Source organism: Chiroxiphia lanceolata, chromosome 3 (genome assembly GCF_009829145.1).
Source record: "Chiroxiphia lanceolata isolate bChiLan1 chromosome 3, bChiLan1.pri, whole genome shotgun sequence".
In the NCBI taxonomy this organism is placed as follows: domain Eukaryota; kingdom Metazoa; phylum Chordata; class Aves; order Passeriformes; family Pipridae; genus Chiroxiphia; species Chiroxiphia lanceolata.
Genome location: NC_045639.1, coordinates 79,037,391 through 79,056,213, shown reverse-complemented (window position 1 = coordinate 79,056,213; position 18,823 = coordinate 79,037,391). Strand labels below are relative to the sequence as shown.

The 18,823-nt window shown below is 41.5% G+C and overlaps 1 protein-coding gene and 1 long non-coding RNA gene across 6 annotated transcripts in view; one reads left to right on the top strand and one right to left on the bottom strand.

Moving 5' to 3' along the window:
* Window positions 1-481, bottom strand: part of MAP3K7 (mitogen-activated protein kinase kinase kinase 7) — a 47,450-nt gene extending 46,969 nt beyond the window's left edge. For 3 of the 5 annotated variants that reach the window (XM_032683401.1, XM_032683402.1, XM_032683403.1), the window contains exon 1: window positions 292-481. In XM_032683401.1, the coding sequence (XP_032539292.1) occupies window positions 292-381 (90 nt within the window). In that variant the 5' untranslated portion in view covers window positions 382-481. The remainder of the gene's footprint in view (window positions 1-291) is intronic. The other 2 variants (XM_032683404.1, XM_032683405.1) reach the window with 2 other exon arrangements.
* Window positions 19-18,823, top strand: part of LOC116784618 — a 52,157-nt gene continuing 33,352 nt past the window's right edge. Inside the window, exon 1 of the long non-coding RNA XR_004356170.1 lies at window positions 19-129. This is a non-coding gene — a long non-coding RNA (uncharacterized LOC116784618). The remainder of the gene's footprint in view (window positions 130-18,823) is intronic.

The window sequence follows — 18,823 nt, the reverse complement described above, 5'->3', positions numbered from 1 at the left end:
TCAATAAAACCTCACAGTAAAACCCCAAGGATGGCAGAAGTAAGTTGGCACGTCCACTCCCAGCCAGACCGCCTTTGTTCGCCGGTGCCAGCCGCTGCAGCATCCAGGGGAGCACAGAACCCCGGCCAGGTACACGGGGGGGTCCCAGGAAGCACCCGGGGAGCCCCCGCGACCCCTCCCGCGGCTGTGGGACGGCGCCGAGCAGGGGAACACCGGGGGCGCTCGGAGGGACCAGGCTGGCCGCGCCCGGAGAGCGAGGGGTGTGCGAGGGGCGGCGGGGCCCTCACTCACCTCTTCCACCTCGATCTCTTTGTAGTCGATTTCTTCGAAGTTGAGGACCGGGGGGGTTTCAATCATTTCAGCGGAGGCTGCAGCGGACATGCCTCCTCTTTCACCGCGGGGAGGAGAGGCCCGGGCCGGGCCTACGCGAGGATCTGGCACCGGGCAGCCGAGGGCCGGGGCTACGCGGGGCGCGGCGGCGGCTCCGGGCGCAGGTCGGTGCGGGCCTGGCCGAGGCGCCGCCGGGGCCGCATCCGCGTTGGCCGCGGGGCTCAGTGGCGGCAGGCAGAGGCCCCGGCGCCGCCGCTGCGCATCCCGCGCCTGCCCGCACCCCCGCGGGGCGCCGCGCCGGCAGCCCTAGGCCACGGCCTCTGCTCGGGAGCCGCCTCGGCCGCGTGTCCCCGGCGGAGAGAAGGCGGCGCACCGGGGGCCGCAGCCGGGCGCCTCCGCCAGCCTCAGCGGCGGCAGCGGGCGAGGGGGCCGCGGCGGGGTGGGGGAGCCGCTCAGAGCAGCGCCGCGGCCGCCGCTGACATCAGAGCCGCTTCCTGCTGCCCGGCCGGGGAGGGTGGGACGGAGGGAGGGAGCGCCGGGTGGGGGCGGGCAGGGAAGCGCCAGCCCCGGCGGCTCCTCGGGCGGCCGCGGCGGGGCCACGGCCTGGCGGCGGCACCGCCCCCGCCCTGCCGCCTGCCGCCGCCAGGGGGAGCAGCCGCGGCCCGGGCCCGCTTCCTTTGCCTGCCGCCTCCCGGGAGCCGCCGGAGAGTCGGGGGCGCGGCGACGGGGCGGCGGGCGGCTCATCCCTGAGGCGGCCCGGACGTGGCCGTCTGGGCGGCGGGTTTCGTCTGGCGCTGGGGGGCAGAGTCCGGCCGGGCTCCCCGGGCTGCGGGGTTACTGCCGTGCGAGTGCGGAGCCTCACGCCTTTTCTCTGTATATACACCTTTTCCTATATATATACACCTTTTCCCTACACACACACACGTATACATGTACACGTACACATGTTTCTCCAGGGGAAGAGATATCCTGTGGGGCACACGAACCTTAGGACCAGCGCAGCCTTGGGCGCGGCATGTGCTCTTCAGCGGCGCTTTCCAAGGGGAAGTCTTGTGCGTGGGAGGGTGGCTGTGGAGCGCGAGGTTTAGATAAAGCAATTGATGTAAACACATAGCAATAAAGGGATAGGACTCGGGAATGAATGTGTACGTTAGCCACACCATCTCTATTCTACAACTAAAGGGAGTCTCACTCAACCCACTCTTTCCCAGGGCTAGCTCCTGCTTCCCCTTTTGGCTGGAGTAGCGCATCAGTGTTTTGGTAGTAAATATTCCAGGCTGACGCTTGAGGCGGTCCCCGGTGTGAAATCAATGCTGGGATGAGTGAACAGAGCTGCTGTGTTCCACTGAAACAGCTGTGCTTCATTTTGATATGTTTAGCCTTGGGGCTATATATAAAAAGTTATGTTATTGTATAATACTATTAATAGTATGAAATTTTAGTAGATCTAGTAAGCTTTCCTAGATCTTCCTCTGCTAACATGCTGGCGAATGTCTGTACCTCACAAGGAAATCTCATAAATGTCGATAGATTTGGTTTGCAGAGCTAGCTGGAGAAAGATATTTCAGCAATTAAGTGAGAAAGAAAAGATCAAGGATGAATATGGGCAGTGGCTTAATGTCATGGTGGGTCAATTGCTGTTAGAAAAGCTCAAAGTTAAAGTACCTCTGTCAGAGCTGCTGCACTTTGTGACAGGTTGCCATTACAGGTTGTTTGCTCCCCTCTTGCATTTTTCTATCAGTTTTTGTAATTGGTCCAGGATTTTCAGATGTGTAGCAATCCAGAAATCCTAGACAAGGAGTCATGGTACATGAACATGTTGACTGTGTTGCATGCAAGGTATAACTAGTATGCAGAGCCGGTTAGGTTGGTGCAATTACACTGCCCTAGCGATCTGTGTGTGCGTGGGGAGCAGACTCAGATCCTCAATGTGCTGAGTTCCTGTTGCTTTTTTATTTTCTGATATGGTTTGGTCTAGAAAGATCTAAAGAGTCTCCTGTTCTACATGGAAAGTTTCCAGGTACCACAAAATCTGACTAATATCTGCTTCATGTGCCAGTGGGGTTCTTCAGAGCCTCTAGTTTCTCAGGTTGTTTATAGGTTTGGAAGTTCATGTTGACCCTGTTGCTCTCTAGATATGTAGTCTCTAGATGATTTGGACCTAGCACCCCCTTATACCCAGAGGTGCATTTGAGTTTCATTTTCTTAAAAGCCGCCATTTGTGCACATCTTGATCATGCTGTGACAAAGAGTCACGAAGTACCATGTTTATACCTAGACCTGACAACTTCTTAAAAGAAAGCATATAGCTTTTCTTTTTGAGCAGCTGCTACTGTCTCAGCTGCTGAGTGTACAATATATTGATTTTTGGAAGATGAATATGGATTTCTGAGGTATTGAGAAACTGCAGGTCAGATGAAAACCAGACTCCTCTGAGATAAATTCATACTACTGGATGAATTGCTTTAGTTCTCTAAACGCTTTTAAAAGTGTGGTTCAAGACAACTAACAGTCAGCTGAAGCCAAGGAAAAGGCATGAATGAAAAAACAGAAATGGCGTGTGAAAATCTATCACCGCTACTCTTGATACCTAGTTGTGATCATGAGTATGGTGTCAGGCAAAAATCTTAAAACTTTGTTTGAACACGTGTTATGCACTGGGAAGGTGAACTACTTCGGTGCTTTTTAGAAAGATGGCCAAGTGGGTGGTTGTGCTTTAGTGGGTGGCCTTTGGTGATCTCTAGTAAAAGTAACTGAATATTTGGCTTTTTGTTATGTTTCACAGACCTCTCTTGAGGATATATATCAAGCAAGTGGCAGTTGCAGTCTTTATATTGCAATTGAGAGATTTTTCTGTCACTTCTGTTATTTTTTGTTGATGAGTATTGAGAGAGCAGAGGATAGCATTCCATTTATAGTTGCTTGTAAGGTTCATTTCCTTTCAGAAATTGATGTAGAAATATGTATCTCAAAAATAATGAGCTCTTTCTTTGTGAAGACAGAGTTGTCATCATTATCAAAATGTCCATGTTGTGAATATCAGAAGGCGTTTTAAGGATGTTGTACTTTTGATATTACTTCTCTTTTTTTTTTTTCCTGACTAACACAGTGTTAATTAGCTATGTTAGTGACTGGGTATAAGTTGTACTGCCCCAAACACAGGAAAAAAAAAGAGAAGAAAAGCTGCATCTGCTGTGTTTATTTTGGAAAAAGCTGCTCTTGTGTTTAGAAGGAAAACCTAGAACCTTATAAGCCCACATTCTGGGTCTCAATCAGCTTTCTCTAATATTGGGAAAAGGTTCCAATGCCTAGAAGGTGACCACTTAAAGATTACTGGAAATGTCAGGACACCATGGTCAGAGTATGCACAAATGCTCAAACCTGAGACAACTGCTGTGAACCTGTTTGTAGAACCTGTCATAGAGCAGGTTTATGAGCTATGTTTTTCCAGAAGGTGCAGCAGTAGGTCTGTTGCGAAATATAAACAAAGTCTACCAATTTAACAGACCTGAGACTTAGCCCTAATATCTGCATATCTGAACTAAAATTTATCCAACATGTACAGAATTGTACAGCTTAGAATCTGAGCACGAGTACAGACAGAGGTGTAGATACTTTATCCTGGCAACCCTTTGCCCAGCTTCCTTAAAGTTGCTCCATGTGACAGATGTAGGAGTTTTTTTAAGAGGAATGAACCAGCATTATTTTTCACTAAGTTAATTTAGAAAAAGGCTAAGTGATTTCTTTTCTCAAAAAATTTCAACTTGTGTTGTGTTTTCAGTATATGCAGGGGTTTTTTCAGTTGATTAAAATGTCTCAATTTAAGCAATGGAGGACTGATACTAGAAAGCAATGATGAAAAGTATTGGATGTATCTACAACTGGAATACTTACAAGAAAAAAGGTTACCTTCTAGATTTAAACACAGGAATTATTCATGTTTCTGCCAAGACTGACTCTTTTTAACTTGTAAAATATTGTCCTGTAAATATCTCGTTTTGTCATTTCAGTTTGTGGGAACCCTGTGTGATTAAAGATCTTGACACCACCTCTTAGAACTGATTGCGAGTCATCAGCCTTAACTGACCTGTGCGTGGGAAAGTGTCTGGGTGCATTTCTGCTGTTCATGGGAAACCTGCAGGAATTAAAAGGAGGGGAATTAGCCCGGATGACTGAAAGAACTGGTGGATGAACTGTCTTGTGCATTGCCTTGCAAGTGTGAGGCCAGAGTAGGTCCCTGGTGACCAGCAGTATGGAGCATACCATGAAACACATGTGCCATACAAATTCAGGTCCCAGCTGGGAGGGACCCCAGAGGAGCTCACTGCTTGTTCCAAGGCAGGTACAGTGAAAATATCTCATGAGGACAAATCACTTGATGATATTGAAAGATTTCTGTTGCTCAGCGTGGCAAACTCGTTGCCTAATCAACTCTTCTCATGCAACTCCTTTGGCTCTTACATTAAAACTTCCCAAGAGTAGGTTGCAATATTTTGTGTGTCAGATTTTGCTATGAGTCTCAATGATTTCTCCAATTCTGTCTTGCGTTAGTGGTTTGGAAATTCTTGCAAAGCAGCACAGGGGCATCTTCTGTCAAATACAGTGAGATAGCAGCCCCAGCATGCTTTATATTTTCTTATTGCTTTTTTCCCTTTCTGGAAAGGATTCCCCATAGTATGTAAATCCTCTAAATAGCTATGAATTCCTTCAATTGTGCTGGGCCTTGTAATTTGTGATAAAACGCATACATTAAAAAACAAAACCAAAAAAAGCCTTGCAAAATAAATGCATGAGCTGCCTTGCTAAATACCAAACACAGCTGTATGCAAGGAATCATATTCACTTTCGTAAAAGGAAAAAGAAGTTCTCTTGCATGAGTATTATAGAAACTCAAATGGTCACAATTGTTTCTGGACCTCATTTTACCTTCTAATTTGAGGTCTAAACCACCAAGAGAGCTAGGAAAGAAATGTAGTGTGCATAAGGGCAAAATAAAGGTGAGAGATTATCTAGATGCCGTCCTGAAACCAACCAAACACGTTTCCTCTTACAGCTATGAGCAGCTGGGCTTGGCTAAGTGGCCAGTGGGAAAAAGATAGTACCAAATTTAGCATACAGAAGAAGGAGACAGATGGCAGTAGACTGGTCAGTCTTGAACTGAGAGGTTTGAAAGATATGGTACATGAAATTGCTGATAGATGTGTTAGAGAAAGGCATAAATGCTACTAGTGCTTTTATGATACTAGGTAACTGTAAAGTAGTGAAGGTATTTTAGAAAGGTGCGAAAACTAATCCAGATATCTAAGTGTCTGCTGGTCTGCTCTCAAGTAGGCTTTAAAATAAAATGTGAAGGAGAGAATAATAAAGAGCAGGGAGGTAAATGGAATGAAATGTCACATCTTTTTAATCAAAGGTAGATTATCTCAGATTAACAAAAGATCATTTTTGATAAATTTGATGATATTTTTAGGCGAGGGGAATGGATAGAACTTTTCTGTCTTGAATGTATTTGATGTATTGCCTTGTGGGAAATCGTTAATTAAGCTGGACATGATAAGAATCATTAAAAGGACTGAAAGTGGGTAAGGAGAGTAGGGGAGTAGTCAGGAGACAGTGGGGACTATCAAAAGGGAAGTATTGGAATGAAGTTACTAATAGATTTTTTTTTTTAAGATTGAATTTTGAGAGGAACCTTCTTAATAATTTCATTAACAATGTTGATAAGAGAATTAGGAAGGTGACAGTGATTCTGAAGACGTGAGTTTAGACAGCATAGTTAATGGAGAGAAGGATAAGAATATCAAAAGGGAAAAATTAGATGACTCAAAAGACAAGAGAAATAAAGCAGTTAATATTTAAAATATTAAGTTCATGAATTAATTTTAGAACTCATAACATCTTGTTATCCTGTAAGAGACTTCTTAGGAAGAGATGAAGAAGATTACAACTTGCATATTTTAACTCGTTTTAGGAGGACTGAATCTTGTAGATAATGCACCTAGAAAGTGTACAAGCTTTTATATCCTGTATGATATATCCAATAAAGCTATACAAATTTGTGCAGACCTCATCTGAAAGACTCTGCAGTGTTGGTTATCTGCTTTCCAAGAAAAATGAATTGAGACCTAACTAGTTGCAGAGAACAGCTATAGGGATGGTCAAGATAAGAGAGGGCTTACCACAGAAAGGAATATAAAACAACTTGGCATGTTTAATCTTGTGAAACAAAAGACAGAGAGGATATACGTTGCCTCTGTTTAAACAGATTGGAAGGAGAAGGATACTGTGCAGTAAACAGTACTGTTGGAAAGTGGTGTTCAAGTAAAAGGAAACTTCTTTTTGCACAAAAATCCTGTTAATGCATGCAGATTAGAGACCTGTAAAGACTCCTTGCAATTGGGGCAAGTTGCTTCACTGGATGGTACCTCACTAATGAAATCATTTATTTGTCATAACTATCTGTGAGAGCAGAGTACTGTATTTGTTGGCTAAGGAGGTCTCTTCCAATCATATGTTGACCAAATGTGCTAATAAATGCAAATAAGTGTAAATAATGTAATGAAGTCTTATAATGATATTTCTTTAGCTGAGTATACATTGATACGAACTGGTATGTTCTTAAGATTAAGTAAAAATTACATTGAAGTATGTGAATAAGGCCTTCTGAAGTAGAAAGTGAAATTTGGAGACGGGAGATTTTTATTTTTTTATTTCTTGGAGAAGGAATATCATTCTCCTTCATATTTTAAAGCTTCTAACTCATGAATCAGAGCAAGCGAAGAGAATTCTTGCAGGTATGATTTTGAAATAATATTAGGAAAGGGAGATGACAGCCTTGTATATTTTATGCAAGACACCCAAGTGGGTGGAATATCACACAGCATGAGAGCAGTGGATTGGAAGTAGGAGGGGAAACTGTTCGTGACCATCACATAATGAGGATAAAGACTAACATAGCTTGAGTGCATGTACACTGATGCTTCTGTGTATGAGGAACTCGTCTTCAAAATTTTTCTTCTAGAAGATCTATTCTGCTATTTAAATGAGAAACAAGAATAGATACTCTGTGTGCTTACTTTCTGGTTTCATACCAGCTAGAAGTGACAGAAACAAGGAATATATAGAGCTCTAAGTCCAATGGAGAAGACCTATGAGGAAAGACTGAAGCGGTTTGTGTGTGTGTAATTTTGGCCTGGCTTTCTTGCCAAGTCCAAGCTGTCTCCTCCGCCCTCCTGCTCTCTCAAGCAAGGGGAAAAAAAAAAAAAAAAAACAAACCACAGAAAAACCAAAGGAAGTCCAAATGAAAATGGGATTATATAAAAAAATATATATTTACATATATTTACAATTATATATATAATTTGAATATATTATACACACAATAGGGAACTCCCAAGGGGAAAAAAAGGGAAAAGGGAGGGGGAAACAGGGATAAAAAACCCTGAAAACAAATACCCTCCAAATATACACTGCTAACAGAGACCTAGAAAACAAACAAATAAAAAAAAAAGAATTAAATAGTTCCCTGAACGAGACAGCAGAACTATGTGAAGCACCAACCAACTCCCCACGCCTCCCGGAGGGACCGGAGATAACGGCAGGTCTGAGCAAACAGGCCTTGACCCAAACAAGCAAAGACCGTCTGTGGAGAGACCTGTCGCCTTCAGCCACTGGCAGAGAGAAGAGCACGAGGTCTCTTATCTACACCTTATTTATATGTTGTGTTATGTTAAAGGATGATATGGAATACTTCCTTAGATTTCTGACCCCTGTTGCTAAGGAAGGCCTAAAAAAATCCAAAAGCCAACCCACCACACAGTTTTTTCTTTTCTTCCTAGAGAAGGCCCAAGAGAACCTCATCACAAGTATTCTAGTACTTAAAGGGTGTTACAGAGAGGATGGAGTCTCTCTTCTCATGTGGAAGAAAAAGTACTAATTGTGCCAGGAGAGGTTTCGTCTTGATACAAGAAAGAAATTTTTTACCATGAATAACTACTGACTAGAACAGCGTACCTAGTGTCATGGCGAAGTCTCTGTCGCTGAAAGTTTTCAAGACATGACTGGACAGGGTGCTAGATAATCTCATCTAGCCTCCCTTACCCACACAAGGTTGGACCAGATAATCTTTCAAGGTCCCTTCCAACCTGGGCTGTTCTATGTTCCTAGGAGATATGCTAGCAGGCTAGAAACACCTCCATAGAATGCACCCTGATTCTTGTGTGGTTTGCAATAACCAATGGCACAAGTGTGAAACATGGACCTGCAGCTCCAGCCTGGCTGGGTGCACAGGAATGCCCTATGTGTGGCTCTGCCTTCTGGTTGCTTGTGGATGTGTGTTTGCCAAACAGCACATGGAGGACCCAAAAATACTGCCAGATAATCATATTTCTAATTGATATGTGATTCACATGTTATATATGCTGAAAGTCAGTGTTCTGTAATGTAAAATAAAAATCACAAAGATCTGGTTCTTTTAAAGAAGTACTTGTTAGTATGCTTTGCCATGAGTCATTAGGATGGTATTTCTTTCTAGAAGATATCTTAAAAAATGATCTGTCAAAATCATCTGTAATCAAGATAACATATTCCTAACAGTGGAAGAATAAAGCAAATACAATCACAGGTGAAGGAAGTAAGTGGTTTATACCATTGTATCACTTGTTTGGTAATGAAATACGGACATTGTCTTCTGTTTTACCAGGAGCGTGAGACACATGATGCTCCCAATTGAATGAGATCACACAGGAGCAAAAGTCACAGTAAAACTGGAAGTGATAAATCACCAGAAATTTTCCTATTTCCTCTAGAAACTTCTAGTCAGGTGGTACTTGACCACTGTCAGTAACCTAGTGTTTCAAAAAGGCAGTTTTCTTCAGGCTGTTACTGTAGCCATTGCTTCAACAGATAATTGTAATAGAAGTGCTGAGCCAGGTAACTTGTTAAGGTGTAAGTTAATTTTTGGCCTAACCCCAGCAAGTTCTAGTATTGAAGCAATAATTCTTCAGTGAGCATAAATATCTCTATCTCTTGGTATCAGACCAGTAGGTTAGATGTTAATGACCCTTGTGAGAATTTCTTCTCAGTAAAGGTCAAGCTGCTGAATGCAAAACCATTATTCTCTTTTATACCTAGTAATTAAAAAATTTACTCCCTGCAACAAGGCTCAATTTCTTTAAAATTTGAGAGAATTTTGACCCACATGTGTTGCTTCTAGTGGAGAATCTGGCCCAAGATGCTGAGTGTTTTACATGGGACGTGCTCTTAGTCGTTCCACTTCATGTGATCCACCATTTATTGAAGCAAAGGAAGGAGTCCAGCCCTTGATTGAATTTTCAGGGTTTCATGCAAAGCGGAACAGATGAGGATGGAGAACAATCAATTCATGTTGTCCTAAAAATGGTATTTAATGACATCTTTGGGAGATAAATGTATGATGAATTTTTGCATCTCCACAGGCAGAGGCTTTTGAAAAGTGGTCTGTTGCACGGTGACTGAACTATTAGATAAGAAGGGCTTGTAACAGTGATACTTACTTCACTTCCATCTCCTGTTTGTCAGTCCAACACAGAATTTGGTTTGGTTTTCTTGCAAAAACCCTAAACCATAACATTAAAGCTGAGCAATAAAAAGCTGAAAGTAAGACACAGTGCAAATAATTCAGATCAGAGTCTAATTTGTCAAGCTGAGAAGCTTGTACTGCCTCTTGTGTGATGGAGGAGTCTAGAGGCAACTGCAAAGGCCCTTCACCACTGCTATGATCACATGGTGCACTGCAGCTTGTATTTCGGAAAAATCTGCGCTGAAAAGCAAAGAGAGGCCATTGCCCATATATCTTCTTTCTGTGGTCAGATAGACCAAGTTTTCAAAGGCATTTCATTGTCTAACTCATTTACATTGATGAGACCTGGAAGCCTGTGCTCTCTTGGAAATGTAAATCTGTGTCCGTTGGCCCCTACTCATGAAGAGGAAGGAATATGAACTTTTGTAAAAAAAATTAAAGACATAGATCTCATGACTGTGGGGGAAAACTCCAAACATAGCTTCAAAGCCAGCCTGCAATAGTAACTTTGAGACTTGCACATTTTTTATCTGAGAAATTCCCAGGCTGAGGGGCATATATGGCCAGTGACACACTGGCACTCTAAGGTGAGTGTGCTGGGTGGTGGCAGCATCTTCTAGAAAGATATCTACCCTGATGGAGGCTGGGGATGTGGAGATTGAATTTAGGGAATGTGGGGAACACCATGACTTCAGAGTGTTAGTTTGTGGAGGTAGAGGACATGCTGAGAAGGAGGCATTGGTTTTGATGTCTTTTTGGCAAATGAAATGTGGATTTGGAGAAGAGAGGTACTGCCTATGTTGGGAAGAGAGCATGGGATCCTGAAAGAGCAGCTGGGTGCAGAGGCACTGTTCATGCATATGAACAGTCCCTGACAATCACACCTCAGTTGCTGTTACTGCTGCTGATTAAGGCAGGACTCACTGCCACCACTAGTGATGGCATCTCAGCTGGCTGGTAGCCTAGAATAATGTATACATTATAGTTCAGATCACACTATACAAATCATATGTACAATGCACAACTCAGATCGTATTGTCAGGATGCAAAAATAAGGACAAAATCTATAATCTGTTATATATTAACTTTCAGTTTAATCTCAACAGGATGTTATCACCTGAAGGTTAGCTGGTTTCAAAGTGCCTTCTTTGATCAGCAGGGAGGGACAGGCACCTTCAGGGGGTATTTCTTCCCAACTGTCATAGACATACGTGTTAGGACATGATGAATTACTCTTCTGAGATGTCTCTTTCTCTACTGAATGTAAATGGAGCCCATATGACAGATTTCAGTTAGACACCTAGGGCTTGATTCAGCTTCCCATTCATAGCCATCTAGTGACTTTGGAGGCCCCAAGGATTCTGTGACCTCTACATGGGGCTGGTAAATGTGATGCAGGCTATGAACTGAAAGTCCAGGAAGCCTAGGGAATCTGAAATGATGCTAGAGAGGTATGTATGGGCAACTGGACTGCTTGCCTAAATTCTAGTTATTTAAAGTGAGGTGAGTGGAATCCTACAATTGGGATTTTACCCTAGCCCAGCGAAAGCTGGTGTCAGTCTCAGTAGAATACCTGCAGGTGGATGAGTCTCCAGACTCTAGCAGGTTTAATCTTTGGTTTTGTATTGGAAAAAAAACCCAAAACGACCCAATAAAATCCCCAAAGAATATTGCCCCCCTACATACCTGTCGGTCAACACTCAAACAACCTGGGAAAGAAAGAACTAGTTCCTCTGCTTTATTGGGGACATTAAGTTCAGATATGCCTATAAGAAGATATATTTGAAAGTGTGAAAATTGCACTTAATAGAGCTCTTAAAATATGATGGTTGGGCAACTATTTTTTCTGACAACTAGTAATTATACTTAATCATACAAATTTCTTTCACTATGTGAAAGAAATGGAGAAAAGCAGGTGATAATTCCCTTTGGGCATCTGAGGATTTAATAACCTTATTTCTTCAGATGTGCTCAGGAATATTACTGTCTCTAATATCTACATCAGTTACAGAAAAACAATAAAAACAATAAAAGTAATTTCAAAGATCCTGGCATTAGTTTGTTTGTGTCAAAGCCTTTAACTTTATGAAACATTTTGTGGGGGTGGAATTTGACATGCCTTATGCAATTGTTCTCCTGATTCAGTGTAACTAGAGAAATAAATTTGCGGCAAATGGAAGTCAAGTAAGGAATGCAAGCAAATGTAAAAGGAGACATTTTTCTTTCAGGAAGCTTTTACAGTAGACTTCTGAAAGATTTTATCTGGAACATAGATTCTTCAAAAAAAGTAATTTGACACTGAGAGAAATCATGCATCACAGACATTGCTGATGTCTGAGTCTGTTTCATTTGTCTTAGTTACAATTTTATGTTTATATGATGGGTATCTCCGGCAACTGTGCAGTGGAAGAAGTCAATACTGAAGCCACTTTTATTTCCCCACCAGGTGGTACTGTTGTACTGACTATAGAACTCTTATTTTGGCTATGGTTGATTTATATCTGTACTCTCTTCTGCACATGTTTTAAGGACAGATTTTTGTCTGTAGAGAAGAGAGTTTCAGTGTTAGAATTAAATTTCTTAGCAGAATACTCTTAAGAGTCTTTTTTGGGTCCTTTTTTTCCTAACTTTTCATCTCATTAAAAATAGATTTTACTGCAAGTTGTGATTGTCAGAAAATCTCCATTATTGTTGTTTGGACTTTTTCACCTTTTATTGCATTTTTTAAAATCTAATCAGTCTATTTCAGACTCCCTTGTCTTTCAAAATACAACAATAGCTCTTGTAAGTTTATCTGGAAATTCATCTCTTTTTTTTCCCCCTTTAGTTACACACAAGTAAAGAGGCACCTACAATTAATTACAGAAGAGAAAATAAATAAAAAACATTAAATATTTAGGAGCATGTAGGTTTTTTTCCCTCTGAAAACAGACTTAACCACTATCAAGTACAGAAGCAAAACATGATTAATCGTTTTAATCAATCTCTGTTGCAGTACATAGGGTTCTTCCAGTTGCTTGCAGAGGTCTATAAGATCTATCGTGAACATCTGTGTTTGCTGACCCACCATCACATTTGACACTTGCATCATTTCTGTGGTCATGTGGTCATACTACTATACTACTGTAGTTTATAGCTTATATGAGAAAATAGAATAAGGCTAGGGGAGAAGCCTGAGCCCTAGTCTGGGGGTCTGCATGCTGTTAAATGGTCAACATAGTTTTTGGCAGGGCTGGGGACTCCTCCAGATGGAGTTTATCAGGGTTTGGCCATAGCCTGTACTTTACATGGAAGAGAGTTAAGCTATATTGATATGTGCTGTGCAGGGATTATTGGTCTCAAGACTGCAGCACGGGCCCTGGTCCATTTAATTCACCAGTATCAATGCAGCCACTGGGACCCACTGAGTCATCCTTATGCTCAAAGCTAAGGATGGCCTCAGGTTTACTCAATTTTAGAAACATGAACTTCTATTTTTGACCTAGCCTTTTCATCCATTATGTTTCTCTGTTTGGCTGTTTCTATTCAACCCATGTACATGGATAGACCATGGACAGCTTGATAAAGCAGTTACCCCACAGATGCTGGTTGTACAAACTATCAAATGTCCTGCACAATCTATAGTTAAAAGCAGTAGGAAACATCAAAATGGGCTCCAGTATATAAACTAAAAAGTTTTTTAATGCGTGTGGAGGCTTACATTTAACTGTTATTAAAAAAATATATTCAAAACCAGTGGTCTATGCCTTTTTTAGTGATATCTAATAGTTTTTTAAAAAAGTAAGTTATTTAGTTTTCTATAGATTTTCTGTATATTCTTCATGAACAGAATAAATACATTGAAGAGCTGAGTGTGACTATTACCTTTCAAACCTTCCCTTCAGCTTCCCACTTGAGGTTCTTGTGCTTTATGGCAGGCAGGGACTACAACGTAGTGATAGAGACCCCAAGTGAGTCCCAGATTAAGGGGATGAAACCATGTGGCACAATGCAATCCTGTAGGCAGAATGAATGCCTTGAGTCCACAAGCAGGCCTTGTTTGCCAGTGTCCACAGCATGCCTTTCATGGCCTCTAGGTCAGAGGATAGGTCCTGCTGGGGTGAAAATGGGACAGAAGATACTCCTCTTTTTCGGAACATATGACTTCCCAACACTGAGGTGAGGATGTAGGAGGCATGGGAACAGCAGACAGGTGCTAAAACAAGAACTGAAGGGACATTAGTATCCTGGGAAGTAGTGCTTGCAAAGCAGATCTGTGGGGTCTGTTGCCAGTATTGTGGTCATATTATTGTGCCGGAGGTAACATGAGAGCAGGATAGGAAGAGTGACATAAGACACTTCTGCTCAGACATTCTGTACGCTCTACAAATGGGAACCCTTTCTTTAGGCATCAGATCCCAAGCAAAAAACCTCTCTGTGATTATATTTTCTCAAAGCATAAAGTTATGGTCTATTAAATATCTGTACACCCTACCTAGAAAATGATCTATCAGCATTTTCAGCTTTTGGCTCTGCTTTTGAGCAATATCCATCTATTGTTGTTGATAAAGGCTTATTTCTTCCTACTATTTTCCCTCATCACAAAGAAGTCCCCTGAATCCTGGGACTTTCCTACAAATGTGCATGCTTAAAATAGCACTTTCTGTGGGCTTTTTTTAGATTTCGATTTTTTTCTTGATGGCAATAATAATATTAATTCTACATGACAAAAAATATATCCAATGTCCTGGCAAAAGCGTTCTGGATATGGGAGCAATGTCTCAAATGTGCTTGAATGAGATCTAACAAGAATAAGCATGTGTCTTAGGCAGGCTCTTGAGACTGCAGGATGGGAGATATATGCTCGAAGGAATCACACTGAAGTGGTTTGCCAGTAGTACATAGATAGGATTGCTGGTAGGGATATTTAATAACATGGGTATGGTTCTTATTTCCAGGACTTAGAGTTCATAAAGAACAGGTGAAAAGAGATTAAATGCTTCTCCGACATAATTTTTCTATGTCAGAATTTGTTGGTGGTGCCACAGGTCATCTTTGCAGGGGGAAAAGTGAGCTACATAGCTACAAGCAGGAAAGAGAGTGTGCCCTATAAACTGAGAATCGTGTTTCCTATGACACTAGATCCCAGTAACAGTATTTCTTTGTTATAAAAATGCACTTCAGAGATTGAATCAAAGCCATACAAAATGATTTTAAGAATCCTACTTCTGAAAGCAGAGGAATATCACACAAAGAGTAGCAGACATTGAAAATATTTGGCCTGTGGCTTCCAGCTTTGGTTTCTGTTCCTAAATGCTCCTTTTCTGAAGCTTAAGAAAACCTATTAAGCTGGAGTCACACCTGCACAGGCCAGACTCAGCTCACATGCACTCTGAAACATCTGCAGACTCTGATGTAAAGCAACCAGAAACCCCAGTGTTTTATGAGCCATTTTGGGCTTTAGGGAACCTTTACTAAAGCACAGCTTTGGTGTTGGAAAGAATATGAAGGGTCAACAATTTGAGATGGCCACCAACAGGGACAGCAGGGTCAAGATTAAAAGAAATCTTTTAAGAATGGATTTAAGAGGGAAAAGATCCAATAAAATGACCTTTGGAAAGTCTCTTATTCTCCTGTAATTTCTTTGTTAGTTGCTTTTGCCAGGTCTACATGATGCTTAAGGGTGAAGTAGCTGACCTTCAAAGCTTGGGAGTCCTTGTACTTTCCTCTTCTACTGCTTTTATCATTTTTTGGGAAGAATTGAAACATACATTCTAGTCACCCACTAAAGAATGGATTCTGGTTTATCTAATAAATGATAGAAATTGCTGGTCTGTTCTATCTGGAAATGGAAAAGACCTCAGATAAAAGCCTCTCTTTATTAAGGAGCCAAAGACGTTTTAGATCCCATTTGGCCTTCATGCCTTACTCATTTGTGGTCATTTTATCTAGTGGTGCTTTGTTGATACAGCTATTATCATTCTCAGGTACTCTAAACATATAATATTTATTCTACAACTGTCTTTCTACCTCCAGCCCTTTTAATAGGCACTAAAATCCTGTAAGGCTAATTACCCTCTGATCACCCTGCATGTTTCTCACCTGAGTGGGCATCCTCTCATTCCCTCTAAATGGCCCATTTGGGCCATCCTCTTCTTGCTCTGTTTATTCCCTTGCCTTCTCCTTTCTTCTTACTTCTTTTTACAATTTGCACCCCTTCTTCTCCTGTATCAGGAAAACCTCTTTGTCCTCATTTTCTGATTTTTTTTTTCTATTCATCGGGAAGCAAAATAGTCAGAGAAAGCGGTGAATAGACTTGGAATTGAATTCCACCTGTGAGGTGGGTTCAAGACCTAGGTTGAAATATTTCAGTTACTGTCCATTTTGACATTAGAGCCTGCTTTTGGCATCAAATAAAATGGTTGTCCTAGATTATTGTAATGATCATAATCACTGATTTTAAAATCATGGATTCTTCTTTAAAGATTCACTTAACTAACTCACTACTTCAAACAATTACTTCTCTCTGTCTCTCTTCATTAGTAATCCCCTCACACTCTCTTTGCTACAGTGTTGTTTCATCTTGTGTTTGTTTGTCCTAACTAATTTAGATATTAAGTCCTTGGTGACTGACAATGTGTCTATCTATGCAAAGCACACTTAAATAAATAAATTTAATAATAATTAATAATAAATATGCCAGCTGAAAGCTGTGCATCTGAGCTAGCAAGGACGACACTGACATTGATGAATTTGGTTTCAGGAACAGTGCTTGCTGTTCCACTGCTTGGGCTCTTTGGGAAGTGCTGTTGATGGCTGTTGTGTTCTGAGGGCTGTCAGGTCCACCTCTCAGAGCTCTCCCCACTGGAGAGTCACTCTGCCTTAACCCTCATCACTTGACAGTTTGAAATCCAGCCGTTCAAGCTACCACTCTCCTAAAGGTGGCCAAAAACCAAGAGGAAAGCATAGAATCTGTTTTAGGGGAGATGATCCTTCAAATTTCTGACATCTCCCAAAAATCCCTGTGCACAACTAGTACCAGTCACATACAGATAGAAAATTCTTTACATCTTTATTCATTCTTCTGTATGTGGAAAATTATTTTTCTCTCTTTCTCTCTCTCTCTTCCTCTCTTCCCCAATTTCTTATATACGAAAGGTTTGCAAAGCAACTCCGCAGTTTTGTGAAATAGACTCTGTAAACACTCGGACAGAATCATTAAACCTGGCAGGAAGGAATTCTTGTCATGTGTGTTAACAGTTGTCTAAGCTTGAACACTATTTAATCTGTTATTCCTGGTGGGCACTACCTTGTAGGAAAATAATATTATTACAGATCTAATCTTTCAGTTAGTAATAAACCTTGGGAGTGGTCTGGTGGAGAAAGAGGAGAAGTGAGTCCTTCATAAGCAGAGGTAAACTGGGGAAAATCTGTCCTTTGTGTGTCTGCCTGAGGAATTATGTCTTCTGATAGAACAAGTTAGTCACTGCCTCTTCATTATTGATAGAAGAGATTATTTGCCTATATCTTCTCTGGTCCATTCTATAGCTCTAATAGCAATAAAAGTCAGGAAAAGAATAGCTGAATAATATCTAACAGAAGAAGATGAATTATTGTCATTTTCTATGATTATTAATCCGTCTGAAGATGACACCTTTTATCAGACATGGCAACATCTAGAACATGTTCATTGCAGTAGTAGTTTTACTGCCATCAAAATCCTAACGTATTTACTGCCATAAATAACATTTGTTCTCCCAGTTCACCCCTGGGGAAAAGGGATGAATGTGCCTGAGCTCTGTTTTTTGTAGAATCTTTATTTTTTTGCATGAGTATAAAGCACACTTTGGAGGAACTGGTGGGATGTTTGGTGGGATTCAGGAGCTGCAAACTAGACCACGAAGGAGTTATTTCTCAGGCAAATAACTTTGCTTCTTACCCCATAAGGCTACATTGTGACAGAACTTTGTGAGGTCCCAGGAGTACTTTGAATATAAACACTGCAATCTGGAGCTTAATTCAATATTTTGCAGAGTCGGTGGAGAAAGTAATGTAATTTGTTCACTGTAATCAGCTAGTAGGTGTCTCTGAAGGTCTGATTACTTAATGTTCAAATAAAATGTACTGGTACAATCCAGATGGGAGTTGATGATGGCATATATAACTAAGATGGACTTGTTTAGTATGGAGTCTTTTAACCAATCAGAGATAAAAGAAAGCATTATCGATGGATACAGCTCCTTGGGAGCTTGGTGTGAATGAGAAATCCAAACCTTAACTAAATACTGTGAGCATACAGTGTCAAAGAAAGTTTATTGCACAGTGACAAGAAACTTTTCGAAGTCTGCTGCAGAGCCTCCAGCATAATCCTCTGTGTCTCACAGGTTCCAGATTGTCCAGTACTTTTTCAAATACAAGCTATTTTTGGCTTGTGGGGGTGAGAGGCCAGTATATTTGCCCTCAGCTATTCCCCAGCTCTTTCTTTATCAATAGCAGAGGTATGGCCACTCATGGCATCTTTTCTACTTTACAGTGGTGTGTGGCTCATTAGCAGTTTGGGGATACTGTCAGTGGGCTCAGCCATCACTCACGTGCATCTGTGCTTTGAGCAAGAGCGGGGGATAATGAAGGCTGCACTGCGCTGTGTGTTGTTTCTGGATTATTGGCTTTTTGGCACATATAGTCTGACCCCACCATTTCGTGGCTGCAAATAGATGCTGACAAAGTCTTGAGAGAGAATTATTTCCTGCAGAACTCTGCTTTTTAAGCAGTCAGTTGAACAACATTAGTACTTGTTAGGTGCTTCTAACCCTGAAATAAGCAACTATTTTTACCTGTTCCTCGTGATGACTTTCTCTTCTAGGCAGGACAGCAATACCTGTCAGACCCTTTAACAGGTTACATTTACAGCTTATTCCAGGATCTCATACTTGCCATATTGAAGATCTCCTGAGC